Source organism: Pristis pectinata, chromosome 5 (assembly GCF_009764475.1).
Source record: "Pristis pectinata isolate sPriPec2 chromosome 5, sPriPec2.1.pri, whole genome shotgun sequence".
Lineage (NCBI taxonomy): Eukaryota > Metazoa > Chordata > Chondrichthyes > Rhinopristiformes > Pristidae > Pristis > Pristis pectinata.
This window is the reverse complement of record NC_067409.1, coordinates 10,757,391-10,784,587: the sequence shown is the minus strand read 5'-3', so window position 1 is coordinate 10,784,587 and position 27,197 is coordinate 10,757,391. Positions and strand designations below refer to the sequence as shown.

General features: G+C 43.9%; 1 protein-coding gene across 1 annotated transcript in view; it reads left to right on the top strand.

Moving 5' to 3' along the window:
* The window catches only part of LOC127570554 (nuclease EXOG, mitochondrial-like), a 37,755-nt gene extending 11,460 nt beyond the window's left edge, over positions 1–26,295 (top strand). Inside the window, exons 4-6 of the mRNA XM_052016216.1 lie at positions 3,767–3,843; positions 10,448–10,562; positions 24,328–26,295. Coding sequence (XP_051872176.1) covers positions 3,767–3,843; positions 10,448–10,562; positions 24,328–24,789 — 654 coding nt within the window. The 3' untranslated portion in view covers positions 24,790–26,295. The remainder of the gene's footprint in view (positions 1–3,766; positions 3,844–10,447; positions 10,563–24,327) is intronic.
* The last annotated feature ends 902 nt before the right edge of the window (positions 26,296–27,197 follow it).

Sequence of the window (27,197 nt, the reverse complement as noted above, 5' to 3'; positions counted from 1 at the left end):
GTGAACCTTTGCTGCACTCTTTCCATGGCAGGCATCTCCTTGGTAAGGAGGACAAAAACTGCACGCGGTACTTGCCAAGGTGCAGTATAATGGTAGAAGAACATCCTTGCTCCTGTACTCAAAACCTCTTGCAGTAAACATCAATGCACCACTTGCGTTCTTAACTGCTTGCTCTGCCTGCATGTTTGCTTTCAGTGACAGGTGTTTGAGGACTACCCCCTCCACCCCAATCACTTTGTACATCATTTCCTAAGTTCCAAAGTTCTCATTTATTCACATTGCATTGTATCTGCCATGTATTTGCTCACTCACTCAAATTGTCTAAATTGCCTTGAAGCCTCCTTGCATCTTCCTCACAACTCAGAATCTCAGCTGGCCTTTGTCTTCCACAAATTCAAAATATACATAAAGTATTATCCCCGGTGTCCTTGTCAGCATTTACCTGCCCCATTGACTATTAAAAATCACTTAATCAGCATATTGCCACGCGTTAAAATTTGCATTTGCTACATTACGTGAGGGGCTGTGCTTAAAAAAAAGGTTCTTAATTGGCTGTAATATGCTTTGGGATATCATGAGTTTGTGCCAGGCGCTTTAAAATGCAAGCCCTTTTATTAATTTCACTCCACAAGTTGTTAGCCAGAAGATGGCAATGTTGTATAGTTAAGCACTGGTGATTCTACCATTCCAGCTCGCTCAGTAGTCGCACTTCCTATGTGTGTGTCTTTGAAGCAGTACGCCTTTGAGAGGTAGGACATGTGCGCACGGGTTCATTATTGCTGTTTCAGTTCTGCTGTGGGTTTCAGGGTAATTCTGTCTATTTAAAATTAATCATTCGCTATCTCTTGCTGGAGAGGTGCAGCAGCAGAAGGGCCCAACATCTGGAGAAGTTCTGCATTTGGACACTAAAGCCATAGGGAGTACATGGCATTGATTCACTAGGAGATGTCACTGGCCACAGCGCCCTGACACAGGAAACGGTATGCAATGGCATTACTTTAATCAAAATCATTAATCGGGGATTGATTTGTAATGAACCCAGTGAAATGTAGCATTCCTTAATTGTGTGCTCACGTATACCGAGGGTAGCATTTGCTTCAATCTCACAGATCTGAAGCTTTTGGTCTCTTTCTTCTAACTAGAAATGACAAGGTTGTTCATTCACAGGATGTGTTCAGTGTTAATGCGTTAGTGTACAACTATGTTGACTGCATTGAATTTGCAGAATGTGTGATTCATGCTTGTTGTGGCCACATCCTGGGAAAAAGGTGGTTGGGGCAGGCTTGAGATGGGTAACAGGACAAAATGACAGATGGAAAGCAAGCAGGTGATGCCTTTGCAAGAAGGCAGGGGAACGTACGATAAATTGTGGAGGATATTAAGCAGTGTAAAGGAAGAGACAGACCTTGATCGTTGAAGGAGAGGTGTTCAAGGTGGTGAAAAAGACATAACCCTTTGTTAAGGTACAGACTTGTGTTCGAACGATGTAAAACACCAGACTTGAGGACTGTCTATAGTTCTGATCACCAAATGGTGGGACAGATATGATTGCACTTTGAGGTGCGAAGCTTCATGCGGAAGTTAACACGAGTAGAAAATTGTAGCTATGAGGAAAGATTGGGTTAGAGTTTGTAGTTTTCTTTGGAAAGGAGGATGCTGAGGTGAGGGGAGACATTTGAGATGTATAGAGTTGTGAAGCATTCAGATGAAGTAGATGAAAAGGACCTATTTCCCTTAGGTGTGTGAGTTCGGGGAAGTGCACAGTGATGTCCTGCAAGTTACTGGAGGGGATTCCGAGAGAGAGGATCTACCTGCATTTGGAAAGGTGAGGACTGGTTAGGAATAGTCAGCATGGCTTTGTTTGTGGGAAATCGTGTCCCACAATTTGATTGAGGTTTTCAAAGAGGTAACCAAGAGGATTGATGAAGGTAGGGCAGTAGACATTGTCTATGTGGACTTTAGTAAGGCCTTTGACTAGGTCCTGCATGGTAGGCTGGTCCAGAAGGAGAGATCACATGGGATCCAGGTTGAGCTAGCCAATTGGATACAAAATTGGTTTGATGGAAGGAGTCAGAAGGTGGTGGTGGAGGGATGTTATTCAGATTGAAGGTGTCTAACCAGTGGTGTGCTCTAGGTATCAGTACTGGGCCCCCTGTTGTTTGCCGTATATATTAACGACTTGGATGAGAATATAGGTTCCATGATCAATAGGTTTGCACATGACACCAAAATTGGTGGTGTAATGGACAGTGAAAAAGGTTATCTAAGGTTACAACAGGATCTGGATCAACTGGGAAAGTGGTCAAGCGAATGTCAGATAGAATTTAGCTCAGACAAGTGTGATGTGATGCATTTTGGGGAAGTTAAACCAGGGCAGAATAAACACAGTGAATGGTATGGCCCTGTGGAGTGTTGTAGAGCAAAATGACATTGTTCCCTGAAGGTGGCAACACAGTAAGGATGGTGAAGAAGGCATATTCCAAGCTTGCCTTCATTGGTCAGGGCATTGAGTACAGGAGTTGGAATGTTCTTTTACAGCTGTACACAGCATGGATGAGAATGCACTTGTAGCATTGTGTGCAGTTCTGGTCACCATGCTACAGGAAAGATATGATTAAGCTGGAGAGGGTGCAGCAAAGATTCACAGGGATGTTGTCAGGATCAGAGGGCTCGAGTTATAAGGAAGGAGGCTGAGGGGTGACTTGATAGAGGTTTATAAAATCATGAGAGTGTATTGTCACAATCTTTTTCCTAGGGTAAGGGGGTCTAAAACTAGAGGGCATAGATTTAAGGTGAGAGGGAAAAGATTTAAAAGGGACCTGAAGGGCAACTTTTTCCACACAAGAGGGTGATGAGTCTGTGGAACGAGCTGCCAGAGGAAGTTGTTGAGGCAGGTACAATAACAACATTTAAGAGACATTTGCGCAAGTACATGGATAGGGAAGGTTTAGAGGTATATGGGCCAAACACAGGCAAATGGGACTAGCTCAGGTCGGCACCTTGATCAGTATGGACCAGTTGGGCCAAGGGGCCCGTTTCCATGCTGTGTATAGAAACCCGGGCCATACTTTAAAGTGATTGGCTGAAGGATTTGAGGGGCGATGAGGAAGACTTTTTTTGCCCTCTGAGGTAAGGGCCTGTACTCGGTACCTAGTACACTTGAAAATTGCCTGAATGCGTACTCAGAGCTTTAATCTGAAGGACTATGGATCAAGTGGAGAAAGATCGTATTAGGCTGAGTAGCCAGGACATGAGCTGAATGACCTCTTTCTGTTTTGTAAATTTTCTTTGGTTCCAAATTGTCATCTGATGTTGGGGAGGTCTTTTTCACTAAAAAAAAATCTTGTGCCATATTGAATTGCCAAGCATGGTGTTGAGAGATATCCTTTAAAAAATCTTGAGCTTTCTCTTGGCATTTAGAGATTCAGGATTGAGGAAGAGTACGTGTTAATATCATGTCTTTCTCTGTATGTCCATAGCTCAAAGAGAGTTAACGTGTCTTGGTTGATGCACTGAATGGATATTACAGACCATATTTAGTGTCAAATTTTTATATGGTGTTGAAGGGTCAGCCTTGGAACACACAATCAGCACTTGAACAAACAATGGTTAAAAGTTAGCATGAGCACATTATGAGGAATATACAGTAGCAGTCTCACATTAGCATTCTGTGTCAATTTGATTAGCCCGTGTACAAAGACTGCCTTTAAAACAGTTACTTTATTACATTAGCTGAACCTGCGGTGTGTTTTGCTCTCATTTGCAGAAAGCCATGGCCGAAACCTTCTATCTATCCAACATTGTGCCTCAGAATTATGAAAACAATGCTGGCTTCTGGAACCGGTGAGGATCAAAATCTAAATTTATACCTGAATCAGGTGACTATTATCTTACGTAGTCCCTTGGGCTTGAGGGTGACTTGCTTCCTCTCCAGTTCTGCAATGTTGCCAATGTGGGACCTCTGCTACAAGTGTGGCAAGAGATACTTGATAGTGTGGGTAGGGGGTGGATAATTAGAAGGGAGGAGCATTCCTTCTGTTAATGCTGGGCTTCCTTGTTCTCCCAATAAAGAGACTCTGCATTCTCAGTGCCATCCTGAATACGCATCTCAATATTGAGTGATCTTTTGGCCTGGGACTCCCACAAGTTCCACAAAGATGTTCCACTTCAAGAAGGATTTGGGAACGTCCTTCAATCTTTTCTTCTGCACCTCATTATGTCTTGGTATGACAGAGTAGTGTGTCTGCTTTGAGAACCTGGTGTTGAGCATGGTCTGCTCATCAGAGCTAGCTTGATTTTTTTTTAATTTATTCATTTTTTTTGGAGTCCGGGCATAACTGAGAAAGCCAGCGTTTATTGGCCACCCCTAATTGCCTTTGAGAAGGTGGTGGTGAACCACTGCCTTGACTCATTGCAGTTTTTCTGGTGAAGGTACTCCCACAGTGCTGTTCCAGGATTTGGACTCCATGATGATGAAGGAATGGTGATATGTTACCAAGTCAGGATGGTGCGCAACTTGAAGGGGATGGCTTGTGGTGTAGTCATAGTATTACAGCAAAGATAAAGACCATTCAGCCCATTGAGTTTTTGCCAGCTCCCAGCAGAGCAATCCCATCAGTCCCATTCTCCTTATTTCCTTGTAACTTTTATTCTCTCATACGTGCTGTTTAACTGCACCCCCTCCCTCCTGTTCCCCACCCCCTTGCCTCCCACCTAAATAAGGATATGGTTGGAACAATTTGCAGCAGCCAATTTGCAGCAGATCTTCAGATGTAGAAGAAATTGGATGACACCCCCAAGATCACTGAAGGAATGTGCAAAGGCAACTCCCTGAGAAAAATGGCAATGTATATTGAAATCAGGATGGTTTGTGACTTGGAGGGGAACCTGCAGTGGTGGTGTTTCCATGTACCTGTGTCATTGCCCTTCTTGGTGGTAAAGGTTGAGAGTTTGGGGAGGCACTGTCAGAGTAATTTAGGCATAACTGCAGAGCATTTTATAGATGCTACACACTGCAATACCATGCTGAGGTGGTGCAGGGAATGGATGTTTAGGGTGGTAGATGGGCTGCCCGTCAAGTTACTTTGTCCTACATGGTACTGAACTTACTGAAAGTTGTTGGAGCGGCTCTTGCGCTCCTGACTTGTGCAGTGAGGGTTGGCAAGATGAGCTGCTTGCCAGATTCTGACCTGATCCTGAAGCCACGGTTTTTATGTGCTGGGTCCAGTCAAGTTTCTGGTCAGTGGTGACCCCCAGGATACTGATGTTGGGACATCTCAGTGATGTTCATGCCATTGAATATCAAAGATCCATGGTTAGACTCTCTTGTTGTAGGCGGTTATTGCATGGCACTTCTCTGGTGCAAATGTTACTTGCCACTGATCAGCCTCACCTGTTGCCTAGATCTTGCTGCATGCAGGTCCCTAGCTGAGGAGTTGCAAATGGGATTGAACAATGGAGGGGAGACTGCAGGCTGCGGGAATCTGGGAGCAACAAACAGTCTGCCGGAGGGAACTCAGCGGGTTGAGTGTCCGTGGGAGGGAAACGAATTGTTGACGATTGTCGAACAATGCCTGGCCCATCTCCCATCTTCACTCTCAGTTCTGATGCAGCGTTTTTGACGCAAAACGTCAATATTTCCTCCCCCTCCACAGAAGCTGCTCGACTCGCGGAGTTCCTCTGGCAGGTTGTTTGTTACCCACCACCCTGTTCTTTAAACTGGCCATCTGCCGCCTAACATGTCTCACTTAGTGCGACAATGTCAACGTCAAAGCTTCCGAGTTCCTAAGCTATAGTTGCAGAGCGGCACTCAGACCTGTCACTGACGAGATGGTCCGTGAAGGTCCTGACATTCCAGATCCCTAACTTCATGTTGTGGAGAGGAAGTTGCCTCTCTTTTAAAGTGGGGTAACCATTGTACACCAGCTACCACATGGGCTTCACAGATCAAGGTCGTGATCTAGAGGCAAGGGTAAAGTTTCCACTGGAGGCCAACTCTGCCATATGTTAACACTCATACATAAAAGTTGGCACACACTCACAGGTGCCACTTGGCAAGTACACATTCCCTCGCATTGTCTCCCTCTTCTCATCTGGTCTCCAGCTCCGGAGCCCAGTCACATATCAGGCCCTGTTACTGAACCCCTGCTCCAGCTGCACAGCCAGCGCATGTTCCTGACCCTGATCGTGTACTGGGCTCATACGGCCATACAGCACAGAAACATGCCCATGGTCACCAAGTCCATACCAACCATCAAGCACCTATCCATTCCAATCCCATTAACCAATACTGTGGAGTGGAAGTCACCTCTCTTTTTACGTGGGGTAGCCGATGTACACCAGCTACCACACAGAGCAAGGCTCTCCAGAGAAGTTCACTGTCCATCCTTAGAACAAACAATTCTACGATAAAAGAATAAAGTGAAATGTCTCTGCCCTAATGATCAGCCCCTTATTTTAAGACTGTGACCTCACGTTCTGGATACATACCGAACATAGAACAGTACAGAACAGGAAGTGCCTCTTAAACACCACTCTTGTATCTGCTACCACCACAACCCTTGGCCGCCCGTTCCAGGCACCCACCACTCTGTGTAAATAAAACACTTGCTCTGTACATCTCATTTAAACCTTCCCTCTCACCTTAAATGCATGTCCTCTAGTACTCAACATTTCTATCCAGGGAAAATGATTCTGACTGTCTATCTATGCCTCTCATAATTTTATAAACTTCTATCAGGGCTTCCCTCAGCCTCTGCTGCTCCAGAGAAGACACCCCAAGTTTGTCCAATCTCTCCTTATAGCTCATACCTTCTAATCCAGAGAGCATCCTGGTTATGCACCCTTTCCAAAGCCTCCACATCCTTCCTGTAATGGAGCGACCATAATTGCACACAATAGTGCGGCCTAACCAAAGTTTTATATAGCTGCAACATGACTTCCTTACTCTTATAGTCAATGTCCCAACCAATGAAGGCAAGCATTCTTTATCACCCTATCTACTTGCATGGCCCCTTTCACGGAGCTATGGATTTGGACCCCAAGATCCATTAACTTTATACTTTCTCCTTGCATTTAACCTTCCCCTTACAACACCTCACACTTGCTCAGATTAAACTCCATCTGCCATTTCTCTGCCCATATTCTATATTTTGCTGTATCCTGTGACAACCCTCTTAACTGTCTGCAACGCCACCAATCTTTGTGTTGTCTGCAAACTTACTAACCCACCCATCCAAGTCATTTATATATATCACAAACAGAGGCCCCAGCACTGATCCCTGAGGGACACTACTGGCCACGGATATTCAGCCAGAATAACACTCCACCACTACCCGCAAACCTCAGACAGGGAGAAGCATTAACTCTACATTTCTTTATCAAGCCACTTAAGAATTTTGTGCGTATCATAGTTTTGTGTCTCACATCTGAGAGGCCAGAGGATGTGCCGGGGATCTTCAGAAGTGTTCGAGAAAGACAACAAATTAGATTGCTGCAACACAGAGGGTCCTCCCTGCTGTCTGCTGCAGGAAAAGTCATGACAAGGAGATGACTATTAATGTCAGCCTGAATGGCATCATCCTCTGCTCCTTGTTTCTCACATGTGCCAGCTCATAACAGCTGCAACCTGACAGATAGGGACCTGCTTTCAACACCCATTCGGCCAGGGCTTTGACTGTCAGCAGCCCCTTTGACCTGGCAGGGCATCACAGTCAAATCCGGTCCTGCTCACCTCAAGTTCGTCACACTTTCACGGCAGCCAATGAACAGTTGATCAGAAATGCCTTGAGTCAGGTGTGTCATCCGTGCTTTTACGTAGGCTGTAGTTAGTCAACACAAATATACCCAAGTTCGTTCATTCATGCTGATTATAGGGACTGCACATTATACTGTTAAATAAAATCAAAGCCAGATATATCACCGAATCGTAAATCACATTGGCCTTCGAAGATCCCAAGACCATGTCTGCGCTTTGATTTTTAACTGTGCTCCTGTACTAAAGTGATCCCATCCCTTCATTTAGCAGTATCGCGTGCTAATTAGTAGCATGCATTTGCTTGTAATCAGAGTGAATGAATGATCTCTGATATATTTGTGGAGGAATCTAGAACTGTGAGTCACCAGTTGAAATAAGGGTTCTGCATTTCAAATAAAAACAGAAAATGATGGAAATACTCAACTTGAAAACATTTCCATATTTCTCTTCCTAAATTGGGGAATGAATAATGATTAAATAAGCTGGTGTAAGTAAGTTTGAACTCTAACTAGCTAAACTGAAATTACCTAAAGTTCCTTGAGCACAGCTTACTACAGGTTTCTCATGGTATGGCAGATGCTTTTGTTACATTGAAGGGCACTCACATATACATCAGTGCCGATGGAAGATGATTGACTGGATCCTGAGGCTACCCTGAACTCGTACTCGGTGTAGATGTGAAGGGCCTAGAGCAGCCTGGACTCAGCAACGTGTCCTGAGTGATGACAGAGCCTTCAACAGCAAACTGAGATGCCCTGTCCTCTCCCTGAAAGCTTTGACAGCTAGCAAACGCCTTCCTCCAGTTATGCCGACTGTCAAATGTGTGAGGGTCAGTTATTTTAAAGAGCCTTTGATGCTGCTTAAGAAATAGCTAAAATCATGAACGATGTTAGACGAAACCAAAGTGAACTTGCTGCCACCTTTACTACTTCTCTGCAGCCTGAGAATCCCCACTGAAATCAGTGGGGTTACCGATCTGTGGGTGACGCAGTGGTGCAGCAGTTAGAGCTGCTGTGTCACAGCTTCAGTAACGCCGGTCTCTGCTGCTGTTTGTGTGGAGCTTGCATTCTCAATGGGCTGAGTGGCTTCCTCTGCTACAATATGTGGTTGAAAGAAAAATAGAGGGTTATGGGAGGTGAAGTAGAGAGGGGGATATATTAAATGTGGATAAGGTTTATATAGGTCAGCACAACATCGTGGGCCAAAGGGCCGGTACTGTGTTGTACTGTTCTAATACCATGATGTTTCATTGAGACATGATCTGGTGCAAGATAGTAGAAGCAATTCCTCGGTGTAAGTGCTGGGGAATTACAGCAGGCTGAAGCTCCGTCTGGCATCCTGCAGTGGAGTGAACTGATAGGCTTAGTTTTTGACAGCGCATGTATGGAAGTTTTGGACCTGCTGTTTAAACAGCTGGAGACACAGGAGACTGAAGATGCTGGGATCTGGTGCAAAAAAAACACACTGTGAGGAATTCATTAGCTCAGGCAGCATCTGTGGAGGCATATGGGCATTTTGAGTCAAAACCCTTCATCAGGACTGTGAGTGTAAAGGAGGGATGGCCAATATAAAGAGGTGAGGGGGGAAGAGTGAGACAGGAGCTGGCAAGTGATAAGTGGATCCAGGTGAGGAAGGTTGATGGACAGATGGGGCTGGGAAGGGTTTAAACAGATAACACAACTGCAGTGAAACAGATAACACACTGCCAGCATTTTCCAGCAGGGTCTGGGGAGTTAAATCTGCTCCTCTTCACGGTTGCTGTGTGACCTGGAGCACTTACGGCGTTGTCTGTATTTCATATTTTCAGCATTCTCTTATCTTTCTATAAGCACTCAGTTATTGTGTAGGAAGACATATCAGGAATATTGAATGCAAGAAAGTCACTTGGGTTTCACACATGAATGATGGGCATCTAGTTGAGGTGCCTGCTTGCCTCTGTGAAACTGCTCCATTGAAGACTAATGGTTTACTGGAAATGGTGAGAAAAGTGGATGAAAAAAATCAATAATCTGCAGAAGTAGAACAATTTGCATCTATGTAACATCCTTAATGCATTGTGGAAGCAGTATCAATAAACTGGTTCTTAGCTACGTGAGATACATATGTTTAGTCACATGTACATCAAAACACAATGAAATGCATTTTTTGCGTAGAGTGTCGTCACGCTTCCAGCGCCAACATAGCATGCCCACAACTTCCTAACCCATACGTCTTTGGAATGTGGGAGGAAACTGGAGCACCTGGAGGAAACCCACGCAGACACGGGGAGGATGTACAAATTCCTTACAGACAGCGGCTGGATTTGAACCCGGGTCACTGGTGCTGTAAAGCGTTATGCTAACCACCACGCTACCATGCCTGCCCTGCACTACTGTGCCTGCCAGCTGACTAACGGTTTGGTGACAAGTCGGCATTAACACATGATTTAAGTATGCTAAAGGCTTGGTTACCCAGCACAGGCCAGTCAAGCTGTTGTCGGCCTGGGTGCTCCCTCAGCGCTGTCCCTCCAGCCTGGGCTCTCCCTCTACTGGTTTGGGCAGTTTGTGAAATGCTGAATAACTGAACTTTTACTGTATGTTGATCAGTAGCAGTTTAGGACCTAGGCAGCTAAAGGCATGGCCAGCAGTAGCTTACTAAAGAAAAGAAGTGAAGCTATTAATTCATGCAAGGCATTCATGTTGTTTTTGGCAGGTTGGAAATGTACTGTCGAGAGCTGTGCCAGCGGTACGAAAACGTTTGGGTCATTTCTGGCCCTCTGACTCTACCAACATCAGGAGCCGATGGAAAGAAAACTATTACCTACGAGGTGAGATGAGATGAGAGGGTCTGTGTATAACAACCTTCAGAATATTTTCCCTGCTGCCACTCGGAACAGGGAGGAGTCAAAGCATCTGAGTTTGAGATGTATAATTATAGGGAAAAGAGAAATGTATATCATTAGAGACTAGCAAAGCCTTGATTCAATTAGGGTAGGGTTCAGAGGCGCTATTGAAACCATAAAGAGAATGAAAGCAGCCTGATATTGTCAGAGATGTTGAATTAAAATACATTAAATTCTCTGCCAGATATCTATATCTTGTACTATCCTCAGATTGTTTCAACAAATTATTTTTTGCCTTTATTAGTCTGTTACTGTCTCCAAGTATTTTACACTGCTTCTCAAGCAAGATTGTCCCTTTTGAAATTTTTGCTGGCTGCACCTAACAGGCACTTGATCATTTCATTCTCAATTAACTGATGTATAATTTTCTCTACTGCAGATGTTAAGCTAATTGGCCTGGAATTATCCAGCTTGGCTGTGTGTTTTTTTCCACAAATGTCTACTTCATTGGCCACTTTCCAATCATCAAACATAAGTGCATATTCATCAGAACCTAAAAACATCATTTTAAAACCCAAGACACTTCTTACCACAGGATCCATGACTGCATCTTGTTGGGCCCAGCATTTTGTATTCTGCTAGCTTAACTTAAATATTTATGATTTTCCTTTTTAACTGTTACTTTTTTGCTTGTCTCACTCTTGGCTCTGGTTAAGTTCCTGCACTTGTACTCAGAGGCCTGGGTAGATAATGAGCTATAGGTTCAAATACCACCATGGTAACTGGGGAATTTACAATAATAATCTTTTTAATTCACTTAAGGTATGGGGGCTTCGTTGAGTCAGCATTTAATTGCCTGACCATAGGTGCCCTTGAGAAGGTGGTGAGCTGCCTTTTTGAAACAGTGCAGTCCTTGAGGTGCGCATATATCCACAATGCTGTTAGGGAGAGAGTTCCAGGATTTTGACCCAGTGACGGTGAAGGAATGGTGATATATTTCCAAGTCAGGATGGTGTGTGACTTGGAGGGCACATTCCAAGAGGTAATGTTCCCATGCTTTTGCTGCCCTTGTCCTTCTGGCTGGTAGAGATCATGAGCTTGGAAAGTGCTGTCTAAGGAGTTAGGTGATTTGCTGCAGTGCATCCTGTAGGTGGTACAAACTGCTGCTACTGTGCTCATCATAAGCTTGAGGAACAGCAGCTCATCTCTTGGGTCATGTCGCAACCTTCAGGACTCAACATCAAATTTAACAATTTCAGTTAATTTATTTCTTTGTTTAATCTAGAGCTGGCCAGTTTCACTGTAAGTTTATCTATCTATAATATTTTATCTCTCCATAGATATGATCTAATCTGCTGGATATATTCAACATAATCTTCATGGCTTCAGTTCCCTGCAGCGGCTCTGGCTTTCATTACAAACTTCTACACATTGTTTGTTCTCTCTCTCTTATCTCTCTCTCTCTCTCTCTCTCCCTCTCTCTCTCTCTCTCTCTCTCTCTCTCTCTCTCTCTCTCTCTCTCTCTATTCCCCCCCCTCTCCACCCCCCCCTCCCCCCCCCTCTTCCCCCCCCCCCCTCCCTCCCCCTATAGCTAATACTCTCTAATCCAGACAACATCCTGGTGAACCTCTTCTGCATCCTCTCCAAATGTATCCACATCCTTCCTGTAAATGGGGCAACCAGAACTACACACACTACTCCCAATGGAGCCTAACCAAAGTTTTATACGGTTGCAACATGACTTCCCGACTTTTAACTCAGCACCCCGACCGATGAAGGAAAGTGTGCTGTGTGCTTTCTTTATAACCTTATCTACTTGTGTTGCTACTTTCAGGAAGCTATGGACTTGGACCCCAAGATCCCTCTGTACATCAGTGCTGCTAAGCGTCCTGCCATTTACTGCATATTTTCCCCTTGCATTTAACTTCCCAAGATGCAACACCTCATATTTGCCCAGATTAAACAGATTAGAATAGAGTGGAATTAAATAGAATGGAATTCGTTTTCATTCATTTACAGTATGTGGACATCACTGGCAAAGCCAGCATTTATTGTTCCTCCTTAATAATGCGTAAAATCCTGGGTCAGACTGGTTTTGTTCAGTCCTCATGTAGGACTTGACCCAAAACGTCGACAGTTCCTTGCCTCCCACAGATGCTGCTCGATCCACTGAGTTCCTCCGGCAGATAGTAGATGCTGGAGTCTGGAGCAACACACAAAGTGCTGGAGGAATTCAGCGGGTCAGGCAGCATCAATTGGAGGGAAACGGACAGTCGAGGCTTTGGGTCGAGGCCCTTTCAACAGGACTGGAAAGAAAGAGGGGAGATAGCCGGTATAAAAAAGTGGAGGGAAGGGGTGGAGCAAGAGCTGGCAGGCGATAGGTGGATCCGGTTGAGGGAGGGGGAGAGTGGAAATGATGTAAGAAGCTTGAAGGTGATAGGTGGAAGAGGCAAAGGGCTGAAGAAGATAGACAGTGGACCATGGAATAAAGGGAGGGAGGTGAACCAGTGGGAGGAGGGTGTGGGTGTTTGTTGCTCCAGATTCCAGTGCTTGCAGTCTCTTGTGTCTCCTCTGGTTTTGTTCACTGTTTTTGGCCGGTAACATACTACAAAAAAATCATCCTGACTCTAGTTTCAGCAGACTGGACCTTTCACTCACTCCCCCTCCCTTTTCTCTCGCTGTTATTCTCAGACAGGTCACTCGCTTGCAACTTATTTCCTTTCTTTTTCTCCTCACCATTAATCTTTTTGTTGCTTTAATAGCAGCAGTTGCTCCAGCCCCTACATCATGACAGTTTTAAGGATCAAGCAGAATGATTGGAGCAGCCAGCAAAATGAATCCTGAATTTGTTTGCCATGGGAATATAAATCGGGCCGCATTTTTTCTGCACTTGCAGTCACTGTCAGGCATGCAGCAGCTCCAAACGTACTGCTAGTCCCAAGGGGACCGTCTACCAAAGAAAATGCACCCCCTCCTCCCATCCTCACTGCTGGTATCAAAAGGCTGTTTAAACTTTGCAAGCATCACAGCTGAGCCTGATGCTGTAAATCAACTCAGCACTTTGTAGCTGAGGCAGGCTAGGATCTACAGTCAACTTCCCTCCTCATACCGAGGAATGCCAGCACCAGTTGTGTTCTCCAGCTGTAATCCTGCAGTGTGTATCGGGATCAACCTGGGATAGGGCAAGAGTATGCCACTCAGCCCCTCAAACCTGTCCTGCCGTTCAGTATGACCATCTGCCCCAGGGCCAATCTCTTCTCCAGCCAGTTCCCCATGACCCCCAATTCCCTGATCTTTCAAAAATGTATCTACTTTAAATAACCCCAATTATCTAGGCTCCACAACTCTCCAAGATAGAAAGTTGCAGAGACACACCATCTCATATGAGACGTTCCTTTGTACCTCAGTTTTAAATGACCACCCCTAATCTTGCAACAGTGTTCCCTCATTCAAGATTCTCCCACTAGTGGAAACATGTTAACATCTGCCCTGTTATGCCCCAGGGTCTTGTGTTTCAATAAGATCACCCCTCATTCTTGTAGATCAAAGTTCTTTAGCCACTCGATAGAACCTAGTGACTATGCTGACTTGACAACTTTATACCATTTCAGACAATAGATTTAACAACAGGAATGTGGAGGGTGCTACATTTATATTTGGAGGAGAGTAGTTTACTCTCTGAAGACCTAGCCCCAATCACAAAGGGTAGTGATTTGGAAAAGTGTTTAGCTTCTTAGTGTATACCTCAATTGCTACTGATGAACTTCCCATACCATTATCTTAAAATGATGCATTATTGTGTTTCCTTGGACAAATGGATGTTTTAATTATGTTATGAGTAGCACTGGAAAATCAGTAACCTGTTAGGAATTGACTTTTCACTTGTTAGCAGCCCTAACTTCCCTGTCTTTCAAAATGCATCTTATAACTTGCCATTAATGTGTTTTTAAATAGTTGCATTATTTAACTTTTTTTTTGAAGTTTCACATTTTTCTTCAAATTCAAATTTCAAATCAATTTCAAAATTTTAAATGCCTCTGATTAGCAGAGACGTTTAGAAATAGTGTGGCAGGTCTTTGAGGGCACGAGCTGTCAGAGCAGTGCCGGGGACACGGTGTCACCCAGGGTAAAAACAGAAAATGCTGGAAAGACTTGGCAGGTCAGACAGCATCTATGGATTGAGAAACAATTAATATTTTGAGTTACAAGTCTGCAGCTAGCTAGCTAGTTAGGCAACTTGGTTAGCATGGACAAGTGGGGCCGAAGGGCCTCTTTCTGTGCTGTATGATCTCTGGCTCTGCGACTGTCCGGCAGAACTGGAAAGGTGAGAAGGTAGGAGAGAACATGCCAGTTGGTTAACTGCCTACTGCTTGACCTGTTGTTCCTCTTGCACTTACTGTTTTTGTTTCAGATTTCTGGCACCTGCAGTTTCTTTGATTTTCATTGGTCATCTAGAGGGCTGGTTGTCCTCTCCACCCACTGGGCGGCAGTAGAACTGAGCCCTGGAAGTGGTTGGGAGTCGAGTGGTGGCAAGGGGTTAATTTGGCTTATGGGGCCAGCTTGAGCGAGCGAGGGAAGTCTTTCAGATTGAGTGCATTCCAGCCCAGTGGCTTCAGTGGGTCAAAGTCAAATTCTGTTATGAAGTGCCTTGAGAGATTTGGGGTCTGTTTTCCTGCCCTAAGTTTTGTAGCTTTAGCTGATCCTCTCATCAGATGCTGGATTTGTTTTAAACTTTTTTTTTCAGCATGGTTTGAATTTTTTGCAGCAACAAATGTTCATTTCAAAATAGCTTGCAAGCTCTAAAATAGTACTTAAATGTAATGCACACAAATCACCACTGAAGCACACTTGCTCTGTTGCTATACTTGTGAAGGTGAATGGCATTTGCATGTCTGGCTGCTTGATTGCCAGTTTCATCTGTTTTTTGAATGACTTCCAAGTTTTCTATATGGGGGGAATCCCCTGCAGATATCAGCACATTCCTGGTGGACCTCCACCCACCATTCTAACTTTGGAAGGAAGGAAACTCTGTTTTCACTACTTAAAAATATTAATGTGTGCAATGGAAATAATTCACTGTGTGAGCCATTACTGAATAAGTGCAATGCACAGTTCCTGACTTGTTAGGGTGGGCTATATTAAAATATAACATTGCATCTCTTGTTCAGAGCCTCAGGATTCCCCAATGCAGTTTATAACTAACATAATATAACTGCTGTTAGGGCTGCCGCTTCACAGCTCCAGGGACCCTGGATCGATCGTGACCTTAGGTGCTGTCTGTGCGGAGTTGTATGTTCTCCCCATGACCGCATGGGTTTCCTCTGGTGCTCTAGTTTCTTACCACATCCGACAAGCATGCTGGAGACGAGACCGCAGAGGCTGGATTCTGGAGCAACAAACAATCTGCTGGAGGAACTTTTGGTGGGTCAAGCAACGTACCAGTTGGCTAATTGCCTACTGTAAATCGCCCCTTTGGTGTAGGTAGGAATGAAAGGGGAACTTGATGGGCATGTGAGAGAGAATAAATTGCAGGAGTACGAGGAAAAAAGGCGAAGGGAATTGGGCCTCATGAGGTTTCTCTGCTAGGAGTTGGCATGGACTCGATGGGCCAAAGGGTGGCCTCTTGTGTTGTTAATATGTTGTGAATAATGTACAAAACATGATCTTTAGATGATGGATAGATTTTTAGATATTAAAGAAATGGTTATGGGGTTAGCACAGGGAAGTAGCACATATGCTAAAGATCTTTCGATCTACCTCCTTGTGGCCCTTGCACTTTATTTGTCTACCTGCACCGCATTCTTTCTGTACCTATAACACTTTTTTTCTGCATTCTGTTTTCCTTTTTACTGCTTGCGTCCGGAATGATCTGTCTGGATGGCACACAAACAAAAGAGTTTCACTGTATTCTGGTACATGTGACAATAATAATAAATCAAGACCAGAAGACCAGCCATGATTATTAAATGGCAGAACAGGTTAGAAGGACCAAATAGCCTCTTCTTGCTTTTGTTTCTTATGTTAGGTAATTTGTGCACGGCATTCTCCCACAAACAGCGATCTTAATACTGATCAGAAGATCTTCCTTTACTGATGCTATTTGAGGGACTAATATGTCCAGTTTCAAATGAGCAGCAGGTCAATAAAGCTTGTGGACCCTCCCTGATCCAAATTGAAAAGCAATAGTGAAAGTCACTGATCTGTGTCTTGTAAAGATGTGTAAGGAGAAATGAAAACAATCCACTGAATATCAAGAAGCCCATGGTCCCAAGCCACAGAACTGAGCCAAAAGTGTCATCCCAGCAAATAGGTATAAACATGTTTATCTATTTGTTACACAGTGTTTCCAGATCAGAAGCAGACTCTTCAGTCCATGTTGCCGTTGTGTTCCAGGACTCCCCCCATCCTTCTGTAATTCCCATTGTATTCCTTTCTCCAATGTGTGTTTGTTTAACTTCCCCGTCTAATGCTGCTCTCCTCAACTCTCTGCATTAGTGAGATCCACACTAACTCTACCCTGGGTAAAGGGGTTTCTTAATTCCTTACATTTTATTTTAGTAATTGTTTTATATTTATGATCTGCTGCGTTTCAAGTAGAAACACCTGCTCTATCAAACATTTCCCTCATCTTGGAGATCTCCATCTGGTCACTCAGTCTTCTCTATTCCAGAGAAATGGCATCCACTCTGCTTAATCTTTCTGGTGGGCCTAACCCATCAGTCCTGGTGTCACTCTCTGTATCTACTACTTTTGATTGGTTTCATTTAGGTATTGGAATTGCTTTATTATTGTCACATGTACTGAGATACAGTGAAAAACTTAGTTTTGCATGCCATCCATACAGGTAATTTCAAAACGTAAGGACATTGAAGTAGTACAAGGGAAAAGCAATAATAGAATGCAGAATATAGTTTTACAGTTACAGAGAAAGTGCAGTGCAGGTAGATAATCAGGTGCAAGGGCCATGATGAATTAGATTGTCAGGCCAAGCGTTCATCCTTAACATACAAGAGTTCCGTTCAAGTCATTTTTAAGATTAAATATCTTTATTAGTCACATGTACATCGAAACACACAGTGAAATGCATCTTTTGTGTAGAGTGTTCTGGGGGCAGCCCGCAAGTGTCGCCACACTTCTGGCACCAACATAGCATGTCCACAACTTCCTAACCCGTACGTCTTTGGAATGTGGGAGGAAACCGGAGCACCTGGAGGAAACCTACACAGCCACAGGGAGAATGTGCAAACTCTTTACAGACAGCGGCGGGAATTGAACTCGGGTCGCTGGCACTGTAATAGCTTTACGCTAACTGTTACACTACTGTGCCTGCCTGCCTTCCTTTCCTGCAAGTTTCATCTCATCTCCAATGCATTTCTTTCCATTTGTTAGTACGTCAGACCTATTTACCTTTGAGCTGTTTGGTTTCCAGTTCCTTTCTAGCAGGCCTTGTGATGACCAGGAATTAGCTGTTACTCCTTTTGGTTTGCAAACGTTCTGGATTCACGCTAGACAGTAAACATTTCTGGCACGCATCTTACTTCATTGTGAGTCTAGTTTCTCAGAGATTTAGATTTTCAGATCCTATCCTTTTCTTCTCGTGTCAAGTGACTGACATTAATCCTTCACGGGGTACTCCAAATATTTCTCCAACAGCACAGCAATAGATACAGGCAGATTGTGTGATTGTATATGCCCTACTTCTCAAAATAAAACTGGTTACAGAATGTAGCATTTAGTTACCGTAAACCAACAGATCTGGTTATAATAGAATAGATGAATGGGAGCTTTTATAATTAAAACAACTTGATTTTCTAAGTCAGTACAGGCCATCCCTGGGTTATGAACGCATGACTTATGGACACACCTATATACGATGGAGCTCCCATCATATTATTAAATTCAAAAATGCGATATATGTACATCCATTCATCCCTACTAGTTTTTTCTCTCTCTTTCTTTCTCTCCCTCCCTCCCCACTTTTAGTAGATGTTCTTTCTTATCAGACTTGTGTGCTTTTGATGCCGTTCATTGCAATACTGTGGAGGTGTGATTACCATATCGTGTGATTTTTGTGTGTTTTCTGACTTACGGACAAAATCAACTTATGGGTGTAGAACAGTACAGCACAGGAACAGGCCCTTCACCCCACAATGTTATGCTCAACTAATTAAATGCCTAATTAAACTAATCCCTTCTGCCTACACAATGTCCATATCCCTCCATTCCTCGCACATTCATGTGTAGATCTAAGATCCTCTTAAAAGCCTCTGTCGTAGTTACCTCCACCATCACCCCTGGCAGCGCATTCCAGGCACCCACCACTCTGCACATCTCCTTTGAACTTACCCCCCTTGCCTTAAATGCATGCCCTCTAGTATTAGACATTTCAACCCCAGGAAAAAGATACCAGCTTTCTACTCTATCTATGCCTCTCATAATCTTATAAACTTCTGTCAGGTCTCCCCTTAGCCTCTGCTGCTCCAGAGAAAACAACCCAAGTTTGTCCAACCTCTCCTCATAGCACATTCCCTCTAATCGAGAAAAATTTGTAAAACGGAACCCGTTCATTACCCAGGGATGAACTGCACACAGATTTATTGGCAAATGCTAAATCCTTTAAATCTGAGACCATGTTCCTTATGAAGCTTATCGATGGCCACCTGATGGGATTCACCTAGTACTGAGTAGATTTTTAGACATTGGTATAAGGTTTCCTGCACTTCAGCTTTAGTGTGCAGTTGGCATAAAATGCCTTCCCAAGGAGAATCCCATTCAAGTGTCTGGGGACTGTCTTCAAGTTATGTGTGACCCGAGACCTAGGACAAGGAGCAATTGAAAGGTAAAAACTTAAACAAAAGAAATTGCAGTTGTTCACATTTGGAATCCTAAGCTTGAACAACATGGTCCCGTTGACTGAATTGTAGTGTTGGTATTGTAGAGAGGGCAAAATTTTCACTCACCTATGACTTATAGATTACAGTACCTGGGTCATTCTCTCTTCTCCTCTTCCATCGGGTAGAAGATACAAGAGCCTGAGGGCACATACCACCAGAGTTAAGGACAGCTTCTACCCCACTGTGATAAGACTATTGAGCAGTTTCCTTCTACAATAAGATGGACTCTGACCTCACAATCTACCTTGTTGTGACCTTGCACCTTATTGCACTTTCTCTGTAGCTGTGACACTTTACTCTGTACTGTTATTGTTTTTACCTGTACTACCTCAACGCACTCTGTACTAACCCAATGTAACTGCACTGTGTAATGAATTGATCTGTACGATCAGTATGCAAGACAAGCTTTTTGCTGTACCTTGGTACGTGACAATAATAAACCAATACCAAGTAGTAGTGGATAATAACCTATAGTGATGCTGTTATTGTGTGAATCCCTTTGTCTCATCAAGACAAATTAGTTGTATCAGAGTTTTACATATGAGATCCCGACGTTGTAACTGTATCCTCCCCTCCCGTGCTGTGCTGTCTGTGTTTTGAAATGAGCCTTGTATTCAGTCCACAGTGTTGAAGGAAGACTGTGTCAACTCTGACAGCTTGATGATAATTAATGTTGCAGTTGGTTTCTGTACCAGCAGAGGACAACTCCTCTGGAGGCCACCTGTTGCCATCTCCTGTGACATAGAACATGCTGATGTAAATTGAAATGCCTTTTAGACTGATGTAAAGATGATATTACCAGCCGTGGCCACCCCTCAATACAGAACAAGTGATCTAATTATCAAACCTATTTAGCTGTCGTTCAGATCAACTCAGATTTCAAGTGCAGCAGCGTCAGAAAGCAGAGGATATCTTGTAGCTGTCCAACTGGCTATCCTTTCCACTTGGTATGAAAATAGAAGTTTCCTTCAGAATAAGAGTGATCGAAGAACAGATTATAGTGCAGCGTTGTGTGGACTTTAACACTTGGCCAGGACTCCAGTCGAACTGGTGTACCCGAAGTCACTTAGCCGGCAAAAATTAAAAAAAACTGCAGATGCTGGAAATCTGAAATATAGCAGAAAACACTGGGAATACTCAGGAGTCGGGCTGTATCTATGGAAAGAGAAACAGAGTTAGTGTCTCGGGTAGAAGAATTGAGAAAGGGAGAAAAGTTAGTTTCAAATTTCAGAGAAGGTGGAAAGTGACAGTACATTCAGAATCAGGTTTATTATCACTGATATATGTCGTGAAATTTGTTGTTTTGCGGCAGCAGTACGGTGCAAGACATAAAGATTACTATGTTACAAAAATAAATAGTGCAAAAGAGGAATAACGAGGTAGGGTTCATGGACTGTTCAGAAATCTGATGGCAGAGGGGAAGAAGCTGTTCCTGAAACGTTGAGTGTGCATCTTTAGGCTACTGTACCTCCTCCCCGATGGTAGTATGAAGAGGGAATGTCCCAGATGGTGAGGATCCTTAGTGATGGATGCTGCCTTCTTGAGGCACCGCCTCTTGAAGATGCCCTCAATGGTGGGGAGGGTTGTGCCCGTGATGGAGCTGGCTGAGTCTACAAACCTCTGCAGCCTCTTTCGATCCTGTGCATTGGAGCCTCCATACCAGGTGGTGATGCAATCAGTCAGGTTGGTAGAAACTACAGTAAATAAATCTACAGCTTGATTTTTATTATAATCAATAAAAAAAACAAAATCCCTAAAGGCCTGTATGTAAAACTATGTACTAACAATACATTTTAACCATGCAGAATGTACATTTTCACTAATAATGCCAGATGTGATCTGCAAAATGCACCTACTGGCAAATCCTCAATAAAAACAAAGTGCTGGAAACATTCCACAGGTGGAGAGAGGAGCTGTGAACGCTTCAGGTGCGAGATCCTCCGTCAGAACTAGGACAGAGAAAAACTAGTTAGTTCACAATAGCAGAGAAAGTGGGGTAGGGGTGGTATTTGGTATTGGTTTATTATTGTCACTTGTACCGAGGTACAGTGAAAAACTTGTCTTGCATACCGTTCGTACAGGTCAATTCATTACACAGTCCAGTTACATTGGGTTAGTACAGAGTGCATTGATGTAGTACAGGTAAAAACAATAACAGTACAGAGTAAAGTGTCACAGCTACAGAGGAAGTGCAGTGCAATAGTGTGCAAGGTCACAACAAGGTAGATCATGAGGTCAGAGTCCATCTTATCATATAAGGGAACTGTTCAATAGTCTTATCACAGTGGGGTAGAAGCTGTCCTTAAGTCTGGTGGTATGTGCCTTCAGGCTCCTGTATCTTCTACCCAATGGGAGAAGAGAGAATGATCCGGGTAGGTGGGGTCTTTGATTATGCTAGCTGCTTCACCAAGACAATGAGAGGTAAAGACAGAGTTCAAGGAGGGGAGGCTGGTGTCTGTGATGCACTGGGCTGTGTCCACAACTCTCTGTCTTGTCCTGTGGCCAGTGACATTTCAATATACCAAAAATTTCTTGAGTGGTCATCCAGTAGATCAACACACCTTGAGGGAACTCCTGCTTAGTAATCAAATTAGGATCAGCAAGATTCACCAAACATTGTGTCCAAACACCGGGTTCCTTAGCTGTATGTCCCTTATTAACAGTGAGTGTAACATGGGTGAATTAATCCTGTTTGCTTCTACAACTTATCCGGTACTTCTGCAGTCAGGGCGGTTTCTTGCGGTCCCTCAACTTTCCCTGTCAATTGTGTCTTAGCCGTGTGTCCTTCACACAGCTCGTAGAAGTGCTCCTTCTCCCAATCGTGACCAGTGGGATCGTAGCACAGGGTGACATGAGGATTAGACAGGCAAGGAAGGAATGATGCCGGGGGAAGGTCTACTGGGGAGGGCTGACTGCCACTCGATCTCATGGCTGCACAGAGGGTGAAATCAGATAGAGCCCCCTAGCGGTACACAATATTTCCACTCCAAGTCCTCTGAGTAAGTCCCTTCCAGCCAAATTGCAACCCAGATTTGATGTGATGATGAAGGCTAACGTATGGGTGGTGTAATCATAAGCCACTTGTAAGGGCGCTGTGGTCAGATAGTCTCTGAGATTACCTTCCAGTCAAGACACTTGAATAGTATGAGTACCTACGGAGAATATTGGTATTGGTTTATTATTGTCACTTGTACCGAGGTACAGTGAAAAGCTTGTCTTACAAACCGATCGTACAGGTCAATTCATTACACAGTGCAGTTACATTGAGTTAGTACAAAGTGCATTGATGCAGTACAGGTAAAAACAGTAACAGTACAAAGTAAAGTGTCACAGCTACAGAGAAAGTGCAGTGGGTAGGATAAGATAAGATATCTTTATTAGTCACGTACATCGAAACACAGTGAAATGCATCTTTTGCATAGTGTTCTGGGGGGCAGCCTGCAAGTGTTGCCACACTTCTAGCACCACTGTAGCATGCCCACAACTTCCTAACCTGTACATCTTTGGAATGTGGGAGGAAACCGGAGAACCCGGAGGAAACCCACACAGACACGGGGAGAACGTACAAACTCCTTACAGATAGTGGCCGGAATTGAACCTGGGTCGCTGGCGCTGTAATATCTCTGACTGGTTGAGACCAAAGGAGAAAATGTGGTTCGAAGCAGATAACGAGGGCTGTAGGTCTACCCAGCAGGCCAGACTATGCTAATGGAAGGTAAAAAAAACAAGTAAAGTCATAGATGGATGACTGGCAGAAATGACCAGGTCTGATAGAGTCAAAGAGAAAGACCAAGTTACTTGTAGTCAGAAGGTGTGATACCAGCAAAGCCTGTTTGTTTTGGGAACCTCTGGTAAGTGGTGTGAAGGAGGCAAGGAAGGAAGAGTGAAAGTGGACAGGAAGCAACAGGTCTTTGTGATTAGAGGAAGGAATGTAAAGTATTTTGTTGAAAAAAATAATTATTACTACAGATTTTGATATTGTTGCCTTTTATAGAGATCAGATGTTGGGTGTTTTTAAATAAAATATTTGATTTTGTCCATCATGAAGAAAAACCTGAAAAGAACCACTGCCAGTCAAATAAAATGTTAAAAAAATTTAAAAATTCAAGCGCAGGACACACTGTGAAGCTTGTATTTCTCAGCTGGCCATTTCACTGCAGGGTGTGGTCTAGCTCTTGCAGTACAGGAAGAATAATAGTACAAAATAAAAGCAAAAATTGTCAGCGAAACGTAATAAAATACACCTCAGCAGATGACAAGGAAGGAAGTAATTAGCTCCCCTCTTTGCTTTTGGGATCCTACCTTAACTTTGTAGGATCCTACCTACCTACCTTAACCAGGGCACCAATGCTCAATACAAGAGGGCATGGCTTTAAAGTAATGGGTGGGAAGTTCAAGGGAGATATCAGAGAAAGGTTTTTTACCCAGAGAGTGGTTGGGGCATGGAATGCGCTGCCTGGGACAGTGGTGGAGGCAGGTACATTGGTCAAGTTCAAGAGGTTGCTAGATAAGCATATGGAGGCATTTAAAGTAGAGGGATATGTGGGAGGAAGGGGTTAGATAGTCTTAGGTGAGGTTTAAAGGTCGGCACAACATTGTGGGCTGAAGGTCCTGTATTGTGCTGTACTGTTCTATGATTAACTGGCAGCCTGCACTGTCCAACCAGCTGCCCTGATTTCCCTTTTCAAATTATTTCTGAACTTGCAGTTCCTCTGAAGAAGGAAATAGTTTGCCCTTCAATGGGGTCACAATCTGCTTAGTGTCTGGAAACTTATTGGTCTCAGCCTGAGTATCTGCAGTGTCCCAGCTTTGGTTGTGTGCTTGGTCTTGTCATTGTCCCCTCTCTCTCAAATCAGGTAATAGGGTCGAATGAGGTTGCTGTACCAACACACCTGTATAAAGTGATCCTCGCACAAAAGGACAGCGCATCAACTGGACTGTTGTCACTGGGAGCCTTTGTGGTGCCCAACGAACCAATTGGTTTCGAGCATCGGCTGACTGAGTATCAAGTGAATCTGCAGACCTTGGAGAAGATGGCCGGGCTCACTTTCTTTCCAGGCCTGGACAAGGCCAGACAGTGCCGCGACCTCTGCGAGGCGGACACCTGCCGGCTGCTCGACGCCACGGAGTTTGCTCTGTACATTGCTGGGCGAAAAGTGAGAGGCGCCAGAACTTTGCATAGGTTGGAGAAAGTCATGGGCGAGCTCCGGGCAAGTGGGATTGAGCCAGACAAGTACCTGCAGGATCTGTACCAGCAGAGAAAGCAGGAGATGGAATTGAAGGAACCGAGAGAAAGCCAAGCAGCCAAGGGCGGATAAGCCATGTCAAAGTCCCTAGTAGAGCTCTGTATTGACAGAATTGTTTTATACAGCCATACAGCACAGAAATAGGCCCTTCGGCCCACCACATCCATGCTGACCTGTTTGCCCATCTACATTCATCCCATTTTCCCCCATTAAGTCTGTAATCCTTCTACGTCTGTATATCTAAATATCTCTTAAATGCAGTAATTATATCTGAATCCACCTCCCCAGCAGTGAGTTCCAGATTTCAACCACTCTCTTTAAAAAAAAAGCCCATAAACCTCCCCCTCAAATCCTCTTTAAAAAACCCTTCTGTCACCTACCATGGGGAAAAGATTCTATCTGCCCTATCTAATATAATTTTGCCTCTATCAGGTCACCCCCTCTGCCTGCTTAAAACTCCCTTCTGTCACCTACCATGGGAGAAGATTCTATCTGCCCTATCTATACCTTATATAATTTTATTTATAGGTACGGAGCAATATGCCTTTTTGCATGGGTTGAAGTTTTGACCTTTGTAATTTATTAAACCATGCATCGACGCTGTATTTTCTTTTAAAATCCCACACCAGGGGTCGACCTTTGCTCCAAGATATTTTTCAACGTCCCCTGGCGGTATATTTCTAGTTTTTCCGGTCCAAATTGCCACTGTTCTTTAGAATTATAGATGTACATCTTCTGGGTACTGATGCAGTGAAAGCCCTTTGTTTTCTTGATGTTAACCCCAGGCCGGTGCCTTAACAAAAGTCACTCAAGATCTCAATATTTCTGGCCATGCCCTCGTAGGATCCACTTAAAATTGCAACGTCATCTGCAAAAGCAAGTGCTGTGCAACGCGATCATCCGCTTGATGTGTTATGGACTCAGTGAAAGTCCCTTTAAGATAGAGAGTGTGTGTGTATGTGTGTGTGGGGCGTGCTTACGTCAATAGAAAATAAAGGACGTAATGACGTTGTTGAAGAAGGCAGAAGAAGAAGGAGAGAGAGAGAAGGGAGAGAGACACCAGCCTGCTTGTTTTCTCTATCGATGGATGAGAAACAATAACTGTGTTTGCCACTGAAATCCATGTATGGAAGTTGGAAGTAATCCGATGGAGTTCACTTTGTTGCTGACCTGTAGAAGGAAACAGGTATTTGTATGTGGACGACCACGGTTCGGATGCTTTTCGGGGTGAGGAAGTCACTACCGAGTAAACACTGAAGTGTCGTTTGGGTTCCATCGTGGAACATTTGGATTTCGTATGTACTCTCTCTATGTTTTTCTACATCTACATCTTATCTTCAGACAACGGTGGTTGTTGAAGAAGCCCTTGCTCATGTTTCACCTTATGGCTTGCGGAACTGAACTTTAAGAACCATTCCGGAACTGGGAGTTTTGGACTTTGTCACACACACACACGAAGAGTTTAGTTTTGGGGTTAACGTTCGAGGTTTAACATTTTTGAATTCTAACATACTAACATTTTTACTTTTATTTTACGTATTATCATAAGTAGTGATTAATAAAATAGTTTTTAACACTGAATCATGCTCAGTGTGTTTCTTTTGTTGCTGGTTTGTGACAGATGTTATCATCTCCACTCTGTGGCCACGGTGTTCCAACATCCTGATGAGGGGGTCCATAGCGATATTAAACAGGATCGGCGAAAGGGGATCGCCTTGTTTTACCCCCCCCCATCTCGATTCTGTTCGTTTTACCCACGCCAACTTCTACTACAGTAGAAGTGTTGTTATATAAATCCATTACAAGGTCAATGAAGACCTTCGGCGTGCCCACCCTCTGTAGAGATCTCATTATTAGTTTATTCCCGACCGAGTCGAACACCTTTGCTAGGTCAACAAAAAGAACAGAGAGTTCCTTACCACTACGTTTGGAACCTTTCATGATGTTTCTGAGGATGGTGATATTCTCATTACAGGCGTATGCAGTAGAAATCCCTTTTGTCGGTGACTGATTTTCTCCGACTCAGTCGTTTCGCTAAGGTCTTGGTAAACAGTCGGAGGACCATTGGGCCAATGGTAATGGGCCTCCAATTGTCCAGACTCTCCAGCTGTTCTTTATCATCAGTCTTTGGGATTAATACTGTCCTGCTTTTTTTGAGGCACTCTGGTATGGCACCCGACCTGAGCCACAATGTAAACAGTCTTGGTAATAGGTCACCTTCATTGTTTAGTAGACCTTTGAGATTTTTCTTCTTAATTCTGTCAAGACCAGCAGCACTGTCTTCTTTTATGCCATGCATAAAACAAGCTATCCAATCTGTCCCCATAACTAAAGTCCTCCAATCCAGGCAACATCCTGGTCAATCAAGTCACATACCAACTCTTACATTTTGTGCTCTGACCTATGAAGGAGAGCATACCACATGGCTCCTTCATCACCCTATTGACCTGTGTTGCCACTTTCAAGGAACTATGGACTTG